This window comes from Chaetura pelagica, unplaced genomic scaffold, assembly GCF_000747805.2.
Source record: "Chaetura pelagica isolate M959 unplaced genomic scaffold, ChaPel_1.0 scaffold243, whole genome shotgun sequence".
NCBI classification, from domain to species: domain Eukaryota; kingdom Metazoa; phylum Chordata; class Aves; order Apodiformes; family Apodidae; genus Chaetura; species Chaetura pelagica.
In genome coordinates, this window is record NW_009952712.1 from 1,076,080 (window position 1) to 1,092,383 (window position 16,304).

The following is a 16,304-nucleotide window of genomic DNA, read 5'->3' on the forward strand; positions in this document are numbered from 1 at the left end:
CTCTTCCAGAGGATCTGGCTGGTAATCTATGTCACAATCCAGCTGGCAGAAGCTTGTGCATTTCATCCTACCTTTGAACAAGACTGACTGACAAAATGATGTAATGTAGTGTAATTAATGTGCTAATAAAACTTGCAACCAAAGATTTCCCATAAATCTTTATCCATATCACATTTGAGTCTACTCTTCCATTCACAAGTAACTGCAGGAGTTACATGGAGATCAGTTTCTCAGCAATTGAACTGGACCTCATGGGAGGTTCAGAATAAGGTGAATCTTCTTTCAAAATTATTTTTAAATACAATAATGGAAGATTGTTCACAAAAAAACCCCTATAAATGCATTAAAATCAGCATAGAGAGTAGGTTAGAGAGATGATGGAATGCTTGGTGAAAAGTTAATGTAGCTGAAAACAGTTTTAAATCATTCACACTCCATACATTTTCACTCACATTACACAATTAAGTGGTATTAATTACAATTCATGGTAACCACACATGTTGCCTACCATAGCTTTGTCATAGTTTTGGATGTTTGTTTTTGCATAAATGACTCAACAGCCATATGTTATTTAAAACAAATAATTTTCTCATCAAAATCCTGGTCAGCTTTCTGAAAGGTGGGAGCAAAACCTTCAGTCATAAGCTTCTGATCACACCTGAATGATCCCCATATATGAAGAACTGCATTCATAAAACACAAGAATTCTCTCTAATAGCTAAGAGCTCTTGAGTGAAAAGCAGTTGTGCCAGAGACAGAAGCAGATTTACACAACAGTAAGTCCCATGGAAGATGCAGCATGATGGTGCTGCAGAATTCATGCACCCTTTGACACTGGTCAGACCTCTACCAAGATAGGACTGAAGAAGCTGCATCAGCCTCGTATTCCATTTCCTTGTGTGACAGCAGACAGTTATATTTTCATGAGTTTATGATAAAGAGATACCATTATTTTCTGAAGAAATAAAAAGCAAAATAATGCAAATACACTGCCATCACTGGATTATCTGCTGTATTCATTTCAAATAATATTTTCTCACACTTCTGTTGCACACAGTAACCTTCATTTCAAAGTTGTTAAAATGTCACATTCAGGAGACTCTTCCAGTTTCAGTATTTTAAACCTTGCAGGATAACTTTAAATTCATTAATGAATCAGTTTGGAAGTCAGACTGTGAAATTAATACTTAATAGTTCACCTGTTGCAGAGCAGTTAAAGCTTAAGTAGAGCTAGAGCATTGTGTGATACAATCACAAAGAGCTGTTTCCTTATGTGTCACTTAATGCTTTACAAAGAAAGCTCAGTGTTCAGTGAACCTCAAGATAATCTATAGAATTTCTAGGATATAAAACATATATGGCATAAAGTAAAGGAAGTATACATTTATCTCTCATAAATTCCTAAATCTATGTATTATCCAGGCTTCAAAATATTTAATGTTTTAAAATTGATTTTGAGGATAGAAAATATTGTTATATATATAAGAAATATATAAGAGGGAATACTTAAAATCATGTATATGCTATCTACAATAATGTCTATTTTAACTGAACTACAACAACTTCAGGACTTTACAATTTCCAGTATCAATCCACAGATCAGAGAAGGTGGCAGAGAGCATGGGATGAGGCCCAAGGCCATTAAGTCCATGAAGACAACATGACTCTGGGAGCTCTCAGCAGTCCTGGAGGGGTGCTGCTCTGCTCCTGTGCTAGGGGCTGGTTATCAGTGCCAGAAGGAGCAGAGCATCCCAGGGCATGGTCTGTGTAAGTCCCATTGCCTGGGCTGCAGGGCTGTTGGAAACACTGCTGGAAACAACATCCCCTGGGTTGGGCATTTGGGAAACCCACCCAAGAGACTCCTCTAGATCTGACACCCTGGCCTAAGAGGCATCCTCCATCAGCCTTTGTAGACCAGAGTGGTACCAGCATGGTTTGGTTTCATGGTATAGTTTGGGAGAACTACCTCAACACAGCCTACTGGTGCTGATGCTCCTGATGCTGCCATTTCTGGTGCCCGAAAATCTGCTGCCTCCACATCCTCTGCTGATCCAGGCACTGTACACTGGCAGGCGAGGGGCAAGGGCACCTCCATCTTCATGTGCTAAATGAGAAAAATCAATTTCAATGCCCAAAAGATGGAACTGCTGGTGCAGAAGGTGCCTAAACACAACCAATGCATCTACAGCACTGAAGACTTGAGACTTTACCTAATTCTGTTATCTAAATTCAACCCCAGTGAAGCTGAGGAGTCCTGCCTGTCTCAGTCATTGCCACAAGGGGCACCTCACTGCATTTGCTATAAAGATTCAGTATTTGGTAAATGAAGTATTTGACAACTTGGATCTTGTTTACGATGTGATAACATAGTGGAAAGTAAATGAATGGTTTGCCAACACTGCATTGCTGATCAACTTGAACAAGTTATTAAATGAATATAAAGTGACTAGCACTTGGAGTCTGGGTCTTCACCACCTTGATGACTGAGGAGAAGCAGGCTCTAAGCTCCCCACTGCTAAAAGTAGACTAAAACCAACCTGTGTTTCATCAGGAAATGGCTTAGAGACAGTGTGAACACATCCCAAACCCAGGATTATTTCTAAAGGGGAAGACAGAGAAATAAAAGGGGGATGCTAGAAGTGCTAGAACAAGATGAAGATGAATTAGAGATGGAAATGTCGTGCCTCAGAAACTGTATACAAATGTAACTGTCTCTGAGATAGAAGCGCCAAAGAGGAAACTGGGGTCAGACTTTTAAGAGACATAGCTTGAAAAGGAAGAAACCAAAGCAACTGCTGAGCCATAACATGATCATCTCATTCAGTGACTAGAGAACTGTGAAAGGTAGGCAGAGAGATGGCATTCCACTGGGAAGCATGGCAAACGTGCGCAAGATTTGTGTCATGATCCAACTGAGAGAAGGCAAGTGGCACCACAGAGCTTGTGAGCTGGAACAGAACCAGCCCAGCAGAGACACAGAAATGGGAGAAGCATGGAGAAGCCATATATGCTGAAAAGGTGGGCACAAGGCAGAAACACTGATATAACTGCTGAATATAACTCACCAAGGTACTACAATAGAAAATACAAAGATTAATAGTTCGTAAAATAACTCGCTGACCAGCTACAGGAAAATGTAACAAAGATCTAATGACCACTGTGACTTGTTTAGACACATTTATTCTGCACTTTTTCAAAAGTAACCCTCCATCACTTTTTGTATGCCAGAACATAAGCAGCTGAGAGTCAAGTTTTGCATGGTTATTTTTATTTTCCTGTTTATATATATTTAATTCTTCTTGCAGTTTGAATTCTGTGCAGGCAGTTTTTAGTCTGTAGGGTTTTTTTGTAATAAAGTAAAATGAGAAGGACACTGAGTTAAGGTATTTTGAGCATAATGGGCAATACCTTACATACCCTAACACATTTGTGTCTGAGAAAGCAAAGCACAGAGTCTAAGCATAATCAAATGAGATCTCATTAATAACAGTCAGAGTGAACTCTGAGTGTGTTCAGCTCCAAGCTGTGCTGGAAGGAGTTCAGCTTCTGGTTCAATTAAGAACCAAATGAGTGTGGGGTGGGCTGGGGTGATTCTCCGTGGTTATAAATATTCCCCCCTCCCACCACTTTGTGCTGTGAAGTCTTGTCTTCATCTGAAATGTAACCCTACTGGTCACATATAAACTCTTCTGAAAAAATACATCCTTTTTGCATCTGTTAAATGGATGTTTTATAAGAAACAAATAAGTGATAAATCAACACCAAGAAGTGGGGTGTACAAAAGAGGCCTTTGTGCAGGGCTCTTTGACACATTAAAGTTACACAGCATCAACACTGCCAGGTAGGAACCATTAATTACAGCTCAAGCAATATCAGGATTATCCCAGATGGCAGAAGCAGACCTGGTGTCTGTTCACTGCAATGCAGGGAGTTCTGGCTACACCTTCTCCAAGAGTGTCCCTTACTGGAGACATGGCAAAAAAACCCCAAAAAAGCCACCACTGCCTTTAGACAAGAATAATTAAGGCCATTTTTCAGACAAGTTTGACCCACTATACATGTTAGAAAAGCATTCTTACAATAAGAAAACAGTGTAATAACTTTTCTGTCTCTTCTGAGCAGCGAATTCATTTAGTTTAAAAGAGGCTAGAAGGAAGATAAATAGGGGCTGTTGCTTATTAAAACATTGACGATGTTTTAACAACACAGTGCCAAAGTTGTAAGTCTCCTGGAACATGGTTTATTAAACTCAGCCAGAGTTACTATTTGAAGAAAACACATCATCATGAAAGACGAAAATATTTGTCATCTCTGAGTGTGGGAAACAGTTTACATCTTTATAATAAACTAGGAAGAAAGTGGAACAGGATTTCAAAAAATAGCAGTGTAAAGCTAAGCTTTCAAACCTATATTTAGATGCCTCTGGACAGATTCTCAGCTGATATAAATGCTCTGTTCCACTGACTCCAACACACTTCAGACAACCTGTGATTTTTTGCAAACTTCCTTCCTAAAAGAGGATTTTGGAAGTGGCAAGTGTGTCAGGAATATAAGTGTTACTGAAGTCAATGGGGCTAACAGTTGTAAGTCACAAGAACATTTTTTACAACTCCATTTTCAGGCTAATGGAAATCACTTTTATTCTGCCAATTCCATATCTGTAAAAAGGGAATGGATTGTGATGTTTTCCATGTCTGCATATCTTTCTGAACCTTTAGTGGGAAACAAGCAAGGCCACATCTGCAGTATTTCAACAACGCAACAGCTGAGAAATGTTAATGCTGACTGTAAAAGGCCAAAGCACAGTGGTATTGAAATTGGGAACCAGGACAAAAGAACTTCACCTGACAACATTTCAAGCAATATTTTGACAAATCTCCACTTCTAAGTGAGATACACCCATTTTTATACTAAAATGATTATTCCAGTGGAATACTAGCCTTCAATAGACACACTGTATCCATACAAGAAGTGATTAATCCATATTAATCTGCTTATTTTGTCAATTTGCAACAACATCTTAGCTACAGAAGGGTGTAAGAGTTGTAACCCTCTACAGGTTTAGATACTTCCTATTTGCAAACTAAACCTCTGCAAGAGGTTTTTATATATTTTATATATTATGTATTTTTATATATATTTTTTTATATATTTATGTATTATATATTTTATATCTCTTCTGCCAAGGAACAGTCTAGTCTACTACACTTTACATCATTTTAAAAACAAAATATTTTGTGCTTTTTATAGTTTTTGTGATGTTGCTTAGAAACCTTGAGTCTCCTTACACACAGCCTCAGCACTGTTCAGAAATCATCAGCAAAAATAAGGGTTGCAAGTAGTTTCAACAAATACGTATTTATGATCGATACAACAGGAACAACCTTGGTGTCTGATTTGGTTTCTAGACTTCTTGTCACTGTGGGTAACTGGCACATGAAGTTGGTGCAGGTTTCCCTGCTAACTTGGTAGTGGAACTAACCAGTATGTTGGCATTCATTGTGCAGCAGTTAGAGAGTCTGGGTTATTTTTCAGGTGTGAAAGAATTACTACTATTGCTCAGTGATTGGCCAGGGTGTAAAAGAAATAACAACCCACATCTCACACAATTTCTAATTTAATCAGTTTGTAAAATTTAATTAATTAATAATCAATTGCCTGGGTTAAGGGTGATGGTAACGTGTATACTTCCCACAACCACTTCATAGTGTTCCTGCTTTCTATGGTTCTATCTCTAAATTTGGGGGTAAAGAGAGAATTTGAATGAAAAATGGATTAAAAAATTGAAAGAAAGTTAGAGAGAAATATCAAGTTTTTATGTTCTATTTACAGAAAACCTAAAAATACGAAATTTGATGAGTGAATTCTTCTGCTTGACAATTGGGATTCTCTGCCCCATCCCCTTAAGTTTTTGTTTCATTATATATTTTGTTGTCAAGCCGTAACAGGTACTTTCATTCTATATGCATGAAAATATTGTGTTCACACCTCCACTCATTACCCAGAAGGAAAAACTTAATAGATGCTTTCTTGTGTCCATTCCTCTTCGAAAAATTTGTCATGGAAAACTTTAGATGAGACTGACCTTGTGTCCTTTTGAGTGACTGGAAGAACACGTATCCATTGCCCTTTATCAGGGAAGATATTCAAAGACTGATACTAAAGTGTTATACAAAAGCAGGAAGGTTTGTTTTTCATCAAACTTGTGAGAACCAATCTTTTGTGGAACTAGAATGCACAGAAGTACTGTTATAATGGAAATAGTGACAGGTAAAAATCAGAGAGTCTGTACAGCTTGAGGCATTTAAAGGAAAAAGCAGAACAGAAGATTACTAACTTCACATTATTGACTACAATGGCTCAGTCTAACCAGTGATTTTTCAAGTAGAGTCTGAATTTTGACAGCAAACTTACTTATTAGCAGCAATTCTCAGAAATCAGACTATGTGGGTAAAACTATCTGTATTTTATTACAATCAAAGCCTAAAAACATGCAACCAAGAACACTTTAAGACTGAAAATATATTACTATAAAATAAAATATTTTAACAAAAAAACCCCCCACTTCATCATCCTCATCACCATATCCATACACTTATTTTATTCCTGACTCAAACCAGGAATAAAATGACAGGCATGAAGTACTTTGGCATTGCAGAAGGTTGCACTAAAGCAATTGCAAACCAAGGGGACAGAGATAATTGGAACGTAAGTGTCTTTCAGCAAGGTACTGGTTGAAGCCAACAAAGAACAACACGTGCCAACATCTTCAGAGGAATATCAAGTGCTGATCAACACAAAAATTCTTACAGTGTAGGTAAAAACTTACCATTGCTGGTTGATTTCAGCCAGTTTACTTAATAACCACCCAAACTTGCCTTATGCAGTGAGCAGATTTGATGTTGCAATAACACCAAGTGTGAGCTGTCAAGGACCACAACATGTGCCATGTAAGCTGAAACAATTTTCTGGTGTAAACTCAAGGTTTGTGTCAAGAGGTCTCTCCCAAGTTGCCTACCTTGACTGTGTGTGTAGAGATAAACACCAACATCTCTCCCCTTAACCTCTTATTTTCTTAGATTAAGTAACACATCATTTTTAGGGCTTTCCATACAACACATTCTGCATTCATTATTTTCCCCATCAGACTAGGACCCTGTTCAGCTCTTCCTCGTCCTCAACCATCTGTATATAAAGTCATAATCACCTCTGTGTCTCTAGTGAAATTCTGTGACAAAGAGCATTTGGCATCATCATGGCTCCATTAGGTTGATGACTCACAGACATTTCACATCCCACCAATACACTGGTGTGTCTTTTTTCCAGTATGTTTTTTGTTTCAAGAACTTCTCATTTATAACAGACATTCCTCTTAGTACCCCTATATATGACCTTCCACTGTGTATTATTACATTTCACTCAGTCTTCAATTGCTCTCCTCTTCAGAATTACATTGTTCTTCCAGCTTTAGGGGCTGTACTTGAGAACTTGTTCTACAGTGTTTACCCTTCACAAAACAAATTAATTCTGAGCAATAGCTGAAGACCAAGAGAAATCCTGGTTTTCCCCACCACCAGCTGCTGGGGACCCACCCTTTGGTGACATCTCCATTGTGTGTTATTCCCTAATGGCACAGAGCTGCAGAGCAGCAATACCTGCTGCCAGGGTTGAGAAGCCACATCTTCAGCTGGGAAGCAGTGAGTCATGAGGATGAGTACAAAACACAAGTATTTGCTCATCAATTACCAGCACCTCCAGTTTAGTTTCTCAGTGACTCACCATTTACAAATGCCTTTTCTACAATTTTTCAATTTTACAAGTCCCTACTGAAATTAATCCCACAACCCCCTGAAAAGGTGTTTTCCTCAGCCCAAACAGCTCTGAGAGCAAAGATCATAATAATTATTTGAATTTGCTCAAAGATTTTTGAAAAAAAACCAACAACAACAGAACCTCCCCCCCCAAACCAAAAGGCAGGCTGCCTGGCTGCTTGGTGCAAGCAACAGTTTCTAGAGTCTTTTCTGAGATATGAAATATTCTTGTTTGCTCTCAGGAATTCGATAGGATGTTCATGTCCCAAAACATTTGGTTTAAGGGTGGCAGGTCTGCTGACACTTGTTGCTGTGAAGAGCAATGACTATTTATGAGAGAGCCTAATCTCAGAAAATACAAAATCTAATGCAAACTACTGTGATCTAATGTGATCAGTCTCCTGCCACAGCTCTCCAAGTGGTTCCTCCTTGGCAGAATTCCTCTTTGCATCCAGGTTGAACTACAACCTGGGAATTCCATCTCTCCACTCTGAGAAATGACTCAAAGACAGAGCAATTAAACACTGCAGCAAAACCTGCCTCATTCAAAGCCCATTGAACCTGACCAAGGATTTTAACTGCTTCGGTTTGGGTGCAGAATGACTGCAAACATCCCTGGCACTGGGAAGGATTTGCCTGTGGTTCCAGATCCACATCCAGCAGGGCAGGATGAGGGGACAGAAGCTATGGAGCTCTTGGGAGCCATAAACTAGCACCTTCAGCCTGTACACAGCAACACCACCTGTTGCTGCAGCAAGTGAAGATCTACTACAGATCAGCTACACTTGTATCCAAACTGAAAAAGAACCATTATCTTTGTTGGTTCTTCAAGCCAAAAGACAGCCTGGTGATCTAGGGGTAAACACTGCTCAAATATGAGAAACTTGTTCAGAATCTCACAAATGCTCTGAAATATTTAACAGAAATGCAAAAGAAAAGAGCAGACTCATTTGGTTTTGTTTAGTTTTCTGGTACGAATTAAAGATTCATGAAAAGAACAGAAATTATTTGCAATATTGGCCAGAGATTCCCAAATATTTCTAAATGCTCAAAAGACCTTGGAAGCCATTATCAATAATAACCTTCAATCAGAGCATATAAGAGAGAAAAATTAATTACTGTGAAGATCTGCAGATGAAACAAACAAATATTTTTAGTATGTTAAAACCACTTGTGAGCCCAGTATTGTTTTCTGAAGAGAATGTACTGCTGGCAGAAAACAGCAGCCTCCTGCAACATTTTCATTTAAAGATCAATGTCTCCAGCCCAGTGTGACACAGCAAGACTGTTATTTTAAATGTCTGGTGTGCTTGTCAGAAGAAATCAGAATAACCTTCAAAGCATTTTATGAACAATGCTTTACTAATTTGCTATCAAGAAAGTGCCTGGGAATCCAGTGACATGTTTGGACGTGTTCTAGATGCTGTAAAATTATGTCAAGAAATTCAACAAAGGGAAGCTTTCATTTTTTAATGCAAGATGTACTAAAGAGGGACACTTTGGAGACCTATGCTCTGGTCAGAGAGCTATCTTTCAGCCAACTGTAGTTAGTATTTACTTGAGCTGATATATTTGTAAATAATGTCAGAACATTTTGCATTCAGTTACTATTGTTACATTTTACAACAATCTTGAGTGCTGGTTTTGTGTGAAATACAGCACAATCAGAGCTCTGGGAAACACAGAGCACATTTAACTCCTGTATCACAGAAAAAACAAATATCTTTTTATTAGTAACCATGACACACAATTCCCACTTTCCTCCCACTGAACTCCATAACAAATCTGCTGGCATCTTTAGTGGGATTAAAATTAGAGCAGAAATAGAAAAATATTCTGCTTGATCAAAACTAGGCTGTTGTGGCATTCCAATTCTGCAATCCTAGCACCAACAAGCACTTTCTGCATGCAAAGATTATGCAGTTCTCTTCTGAAGGTGACTGGTGTTTAAGAGGTAGCCTAGGTAACCTGTATATTCTACAGCATGTATTTAGCTTTTCAGGTGATAAAGACCCCAAAGGCTGCAAACCCTCCGTCCTGAACAACTTCCTTTTAAATGCAGATGAACACTCTGGTAGCAGATTGAAGCATTTTATTTTTACTTTCAAATTAGTAAATGTAACTCAGACCACAGAAAACAGGAAGTTGATACAAAAAGCGTTTCCAACTGATATAAAGTTGTCACCTTTAACACAAGAGAGAACTTTTTCTCTAAAAAAGGAAAGGGCTGTGGATAAAACCCCACAAGAAGTAGTGAAAAAGTCTCTATAATCCATTATAGGCAAAATGTCTGCATAGGAGATTCTTGTAAATGCACGCTGGTTAAAATAGGTGTTGTTTGAAAATGAGCTGAAGAACATGCAATCCAGGTTAGCAACCTTGGAGAAACACTCTGTTGCCTGCATGATGCATGTTACTTATCACGGGGACACACAACCCCTGTTTCTAACAATCCCCAAACCCACAGATGTTTTTTAATTGCTTGGGATCCCTGTTGCAGAAAACAATTCTATAATGCTGGTCTAAATGCAGAGGCACATTCCTTGCTTTATGCAGTGCCACTTGCTGGGTTCAGCACGGGAATGTACAGATGTGTCACTTCTTAACTGTTTCCTTCTCAAAACATCATTGAACTGTGAGTCAAATTATAGCAACAAATTATAGCAACTTACTTCACTGGCAAACAGTACCAAGAAAATCTGCCAAATTGACATTTCTTCAATATTCTGATAATACAGGTTTCTAAATAATATTTTAAACCACCAAACTCACACGACTTCTGCACAGATCCTATGGCAAGATTGTTCCACTGAGTTATAGCAAGAATGTTTTCAATACATCAGAATATTTATTGTTGAGAAAAATACCATCACATAAAAATTGACCAGGATTATCTCATATGTTGTTTTTATTACATCTGGTATTTTAAAATGTCCCCTTATAGACTTTGGACATTGAGTTACAGTCAGCTAATATATCAGTCTCCATCTGCCATCATATGTTTCCTTTTTTTGCCAGAAACCTTCAGTAGAATTTCTTAAACTCATGGAAAAAAATAACTCTTAAGAGAAATGAGACCATTGCAGTGCTAGCAATAAAAATATGTTGCACTTTTGGAAATTTCAGGTGAAAGAGAAGAATGTAACAATTCAATCACTTACTTTGGTAGAGTTTTCAAGTGATTTTCTCTCAACTCCAAAATCCGCAATTTTACAAGTCTAAAAATATAGAAACAAAATAGTTAATTCAGTGAATTAGTTCATTGGCATCACAGACATACCTGCCCTCCTCTGAACTCAAAAAATTGGGCATAGCTTTTCACAGGAATTCAAGACTATTTTTATTAATTATATAAAACAAGGGAAACAAAACAAAAATTAATTTCTCTCAAACATTTCCAGAACTAGGAAAGGATAAAAAGCAACTGCTGCTTAGTTTACAACTTTCTTTTGCATCTTTTGAGCACTGAATTCTACAAGTCCTGGGCAGACCAGTATTACAGAACTTATCTCCATTGACTTTCCTGTATTTTAAACAGAAGTAGGACTTGTGCTTAAGTGTTGCCATGAATTAGAACCTATGCACAACAGTGCTTCAAAATTCCATACCATTGTGCCACTTCTAACTGGCAACATTACTTCAGCCACAGCAATACATTTCTTGAAGTAGAATAATGGGAAGAAAGGAGGACACAAGAGATAAGAGATGAAGAACCTCATGTATTAGAGTTCCAGGATTTGGGCAGTATTGTAGATAATTTGAAGATGATTTGATAAACATGCAAGATTTTGATCCAGGGCACCCTTTTGCTGGTTCTTTAATGCCCAGTTACAATCAGTGAGGGGAGGAAAAGGAAGAGGATACAAAGAGGGATGAACAAAGTCTGTTCCTCTTCATCTCCAATTGTGTAACTCTATTCATGGAAAATCAACCAATTTTTGGAGGTACTTTATGGGGCTGATCGTGCCCAGGATTGCTCAGGACCTAAATGGAACTCAGTGGTTCTGCATATTTCATTAGCAATTGTATAATTTCTAATCAGCTATGTCAGCCCAGGGTCGTACTATTAAAACTGTCAGGCTGATAACAGTTTTGAAATGTGAAGAAAGATTATTGAGAGCTTTATGGGGAGTTCCTACCATTTCCTTAATACAACTTTTCATATTACTTTGTCTCTACTGTCCAGGTCCCTCAGTGCCACAAGTGGAAACGTGGCTGTGAGGAAAGTTTAGAAGACAGAACAAAGTTTTAACCAGCTCTGTCCAGCACACCACCACTTCTTCAGGGAATCTCAGGCTTCCCAATATTATGATCTTTTACAAAACCATGATTTACCATTTTCCTACCAAATAAAGAAGAAAAATTTCCAAGTCCTACAGTTGAGCTTAGAAGTACAACTTTAAATGAGAAATGTGGAGAGAAGTTTACGTGATGCCCAAGTAGACTTTGTTCCTGACTTCATTCACATGCCTGAATGAGGCTATAACAGACTAACTGGATATTACTGTACCAGAAGATATACAATACACTAAATTTTGGAGAAGAGCAATAAATGAGATACAGCTAAAGAGCCACTTGTGGTTGGCTAAAAAAACCACAACAACCAACAGCAGAGCAATGTCTGTATGCTAATGTGGAGAGCTTTGGAAACATGACAAGCATTTGAAAATGCAGCATAGCAAAGAGGTAATATAAGAGCATAATAATAATAAAGGAATAGCAACCACAAGTGGAACTAGTGGCATTTTGTTCAGACAAAATATGCATTTCTGAAAGAAAAATAAAAGGTTAGTGCTTTCTGGTAAAAGATTTAGAACACTAGACATGTCCTTAAGTGACAAAGATTATTAGACAATGTCCCAGCAAGGCTTTAGAAGAGCATAATGAATAAAACTACTGCACATCTGAGAAGCTGCAGGGGATTCCACACACGTCATTTTCCCTGACATTTGAACACACTATCTGATTCCCAAGTGCAGGAGCAGCCTGTTTTGGGATTTACTCTGATCCTCCAAACACTCATTAAATGCAAATGACAACTTTTCTTCCTCTTTCTTCAACCAGGATTTGCTCAGAAGTATTCCAGTGGGAAGTCCAGACTCAGCCCTGGGCTCCTCAAGTAAATGGTGCTCAAGCAGCACCTTCTGTTTCTCAGGGTCTGAGCACACCAATGTCATTCCCAACACAAATTATGTCACCTTGGTATTAATTTTGGAGGGCTGAGTTGCTGCTCCCAGCTGAATAATAAAACACACAGAAGGCTAACTAGACAGACCAGGAAAACCTAATACTAGATGAACTTGGTACCAACACTGCATATTTCCTCTCTTAATCCTTTATCTCCCAAGCTGTTTGCCCAACTGGACCCCCCGAGAGCAGAAATCTGACTGTTCCCACCAGTGTAACTGAGGAGGAACAAACTTGGCATCTCTGCCAGACCTGTGCAGTGTAAAGACTCCCTTAAATGGCCAAGGCAAATTGTGTTAATTTTGATTTCTCCCCCCTTCCTGCCTTTGTCCTTATGTAACACTTTCTGGACCAGTTTCTACTGCATTTATTTTTACCCTCATTCTACATCCTTTCTGCTCTGCTGTCTCTTCAGTCTTCTCTCTTCTTCTTGCTTTCATATTCTTCCTTCGATTTCTCTGCCATGCTCAGTTATTTCTTTCTTCCTTTCTACTCACAATAGTTATTTTCAGTTCATTTTTCAATAGACACAGACCACATGGTTATTTCCTGCCCTTGCCACAATTTAATCACAAATTTGATAAAGGACAGGACTCTTCTTCAATTTCTGTTTCTTCTCACCTTTTCCCTAAACCACCAAACTGCATCAACATAAATTTCCTCCTGACATAACATTCTCTCCAGCAACAATCATTCATCAAAATAGGGCTGGGAAGCCAAAATTGCTTTGGTGTTTTTTTTTCTTGCTTTTTGTTTTGCTTTGTTTTATTCTTAAAAAGAACACAGCTGTAAAATGGGCCCTTCAAGCCTAAACTGGGCTCATAGGAATGAGCTTTGATGACTAATTCTTACCTTCCAAAGTTAGCTGGAAGAAACTCCAAAAAGGCATCATTTAGATAGAGCTGGGTCAAATTTAGAAGTTGTGTGAAGCCATCTGGCAGCCTGAAAAACAGTTAAAAGCTTAATGCTCACACTGAAGTTGCCATGGAAATAATAACAATGTATATTTAGAAAGAGAAAGATGACTTCCTCTCTCACCTTCTTTTTCTAGGCAAATTCTCAAGAACTCACTGGTTACAGACAACATTTTTACTCATTTTAATTTTTTCCACGTTGCTGTAACCACACAAAATTCAAATGCCTGAAACATTCAGGTTACATCAGCCTTTCCTCCCTTCCTACCTGGGGGTTTTAAGCCAAAGGGTTTATCCTTCTTTCTATTTCTTTTATTTGAATTTTTTAACTGAAATACTAAAATTTCATCCTTTCACCTCCCTCACTCCATTTTATAAATCATGGAATTACAACACAGATTTTTTTTGTTACTTCAATTGCAAGTTTTTGGGAGGAATAAGAGTTGCCCAACACCCAACCAAGAGGTGACAGTATGTGAGGACACAGCAGTTTACTTCCCAAGCACACACTGCACCAGCCCCTGTGGTCAAAAGATGCATGATAAGCGCTGCTTTGCCAACACTTTTCTGCTGTGCTGGAAAGGCACCACATCTGTTACCCAGTACACAGACCTTTTCATAGATACATTTATGGACTTGAAGCAGTTAACAAGAAATTTAGGTTAACCCTACAAATTCACTTGATACAGTTGGTTCATGTAAATTTTCTGCACTTGCAGTACATAAACACAAGGTACTGATACTCACTTAGAGACTGGATTGACACTGGCTTCAATAATTGTTAAACACTTACAACATTTAATATTTTCTGGAAAATCTTGAATTCCTAGAAGAATATTGGAAGAATTATTATACACACATGAAAAAAACCACGTAACTTGTCTTGTTCATAAATTAGTTCATTTGGCATTTTCAGATCAGATTTAAGCTGCGACAGCAAGAATCTGTATTTTATTATTTTAGTCTGAAAGATGATACTTGAGCACTAAATAAATACAGCAGAACAGATAACATGCCTTGTACTAAAACTATTCTCTTAATGCTTCTTTTACATAATCTTCTAGAGTTAAACAGTGACATCATTTGTACTGACATCTGTGCCTTTCATTTCTTTACTAAGTGCTTATCCACTTCTTCTTTGCCCCCCTCCCTTCTCAGGAGAATACACAGAATCCTGAGATTCTCTCAGCCTCTGCTGAGAAGACATTTGTCAAGACATTTGTCAAGAGTGCCTAATCCTCATGTTCAAAACAAAGACACTTGTGTTCAGACATGCAAAGGTGTCTAGGCACATAAAGATGTAAATGTAAGATGTAAATCCTGGCAGTTGCTCACCTGCAGCCTCATGTGCTTAAATCTGTGACACAGGAGCCCAGTAAGCCCTGTGTAAGCACTTTGGGAAGCAGAATGGTTCTCAAGTGCACTGAAAAATTAGCTTTCACTCCTGTTTCTAATGTTTATCAGTTACAAGTCAGCAGGGGTTACCACGCTAAAGCAACCTCTGGTTCTGGGGATTTTTTTACAGAAAAATAAACGAGGCCAATATCTACCCAGACTTCTCAAAAGTTCCAGACAGGACAACAGTTCATAATCTAGAAAAAGAAGAAGTTTTCTAGAACACAAGTTTTTTTCAGCATTAGGAACGAAAAATTCATTACTGTTTATACTCATCACAATTCTTTAAAATATTTAGACTTTTGATCTCTTACCATTTTTACTGATATCAAGTTCTCTGAGGTTAACTAAGCTAGCAATAGTGGTTGGCAGACTGGAAAGGTCATTGTCTGGTATACTCAGTTTGCGTAAAGCTTGACAGTTGAACAGTTGCTGCAACACAAAAAGATACTTTACAGTGTTTCAGAAAATAAGATTAGGTTGGGATCATTATTTATACACAGAAGGAACAAATACCACAAAATTACATTGGCTACACAGGAATTCAGTGAGAAAAGACTATTCCAAACAGCCATTATTTGAGAAGACATTAGTACAGGCTGCTCAGTATCAGAAACAGCTTATCCAGGGGGGACAAGAACAATCAGAACAAGTTGATTGGTACCAGGAATGTTCAAAAAGAAATTTCTGTCAAAAAGGCATACTCATTGCTACCAACATTTTATAGGTACATGGTGTTTAATGTCTGCAATAGCAATTGACTTTTTTGTGGCTTGTGGTAAATTAAAATATAGATCGATAGATTGTTAAATATTTTAACTGTATGCAGACGAAATTTGCCATCTTCAAGCAACAAAATGCTTTGACACTAGCAAAATATGTTCCTTATGTTCTCCAAATTCAGGACTTGATTCTAAATTTTAATTCAAATTTTACAAAATGTCAGAATTTCCACTGCAATTCTCCTTTCCACCTGTAGTAAAAGAAATCCTGCTGA

At 38.0% G+C, this 16,304-nt stretch overlaps 1 protein-coding gene across 1 annotated transcript in view; it reads right to left on the minus strand.

Moving 5' to 3' along the window:
- LRRC7 (leucine rich repeat containing 7) overlaps window positions 1-16,304 on the minus strand; it is a 78,270-nt gene that overhangs the window by 58,035 nt on the left and 3,931 nt on the right. The window contains exons 2-5 of the mRNA XM_009994589.1: window positions 15,622-15,739; window positions 14,660-14,738; window positions 13,851-13,940; window positions 10,973-11,029 (exon numbers count right to left, since the gene is read on the minus strand). Of these exons, the coding sequence (XP_009992891.1) occupies window positions 10,973-11,029; window positions 13,851-13,940; window positions 14,660-14,738; window positions 15,622-15,739 (344 nt within the window). The remainder of the gene's footprint in view (window positions 1-10,972; window positions 11,030-13,850; window positions 13,941-14,659; window positions 14,739-15,621; window positions 15,740-16,304) is intronic.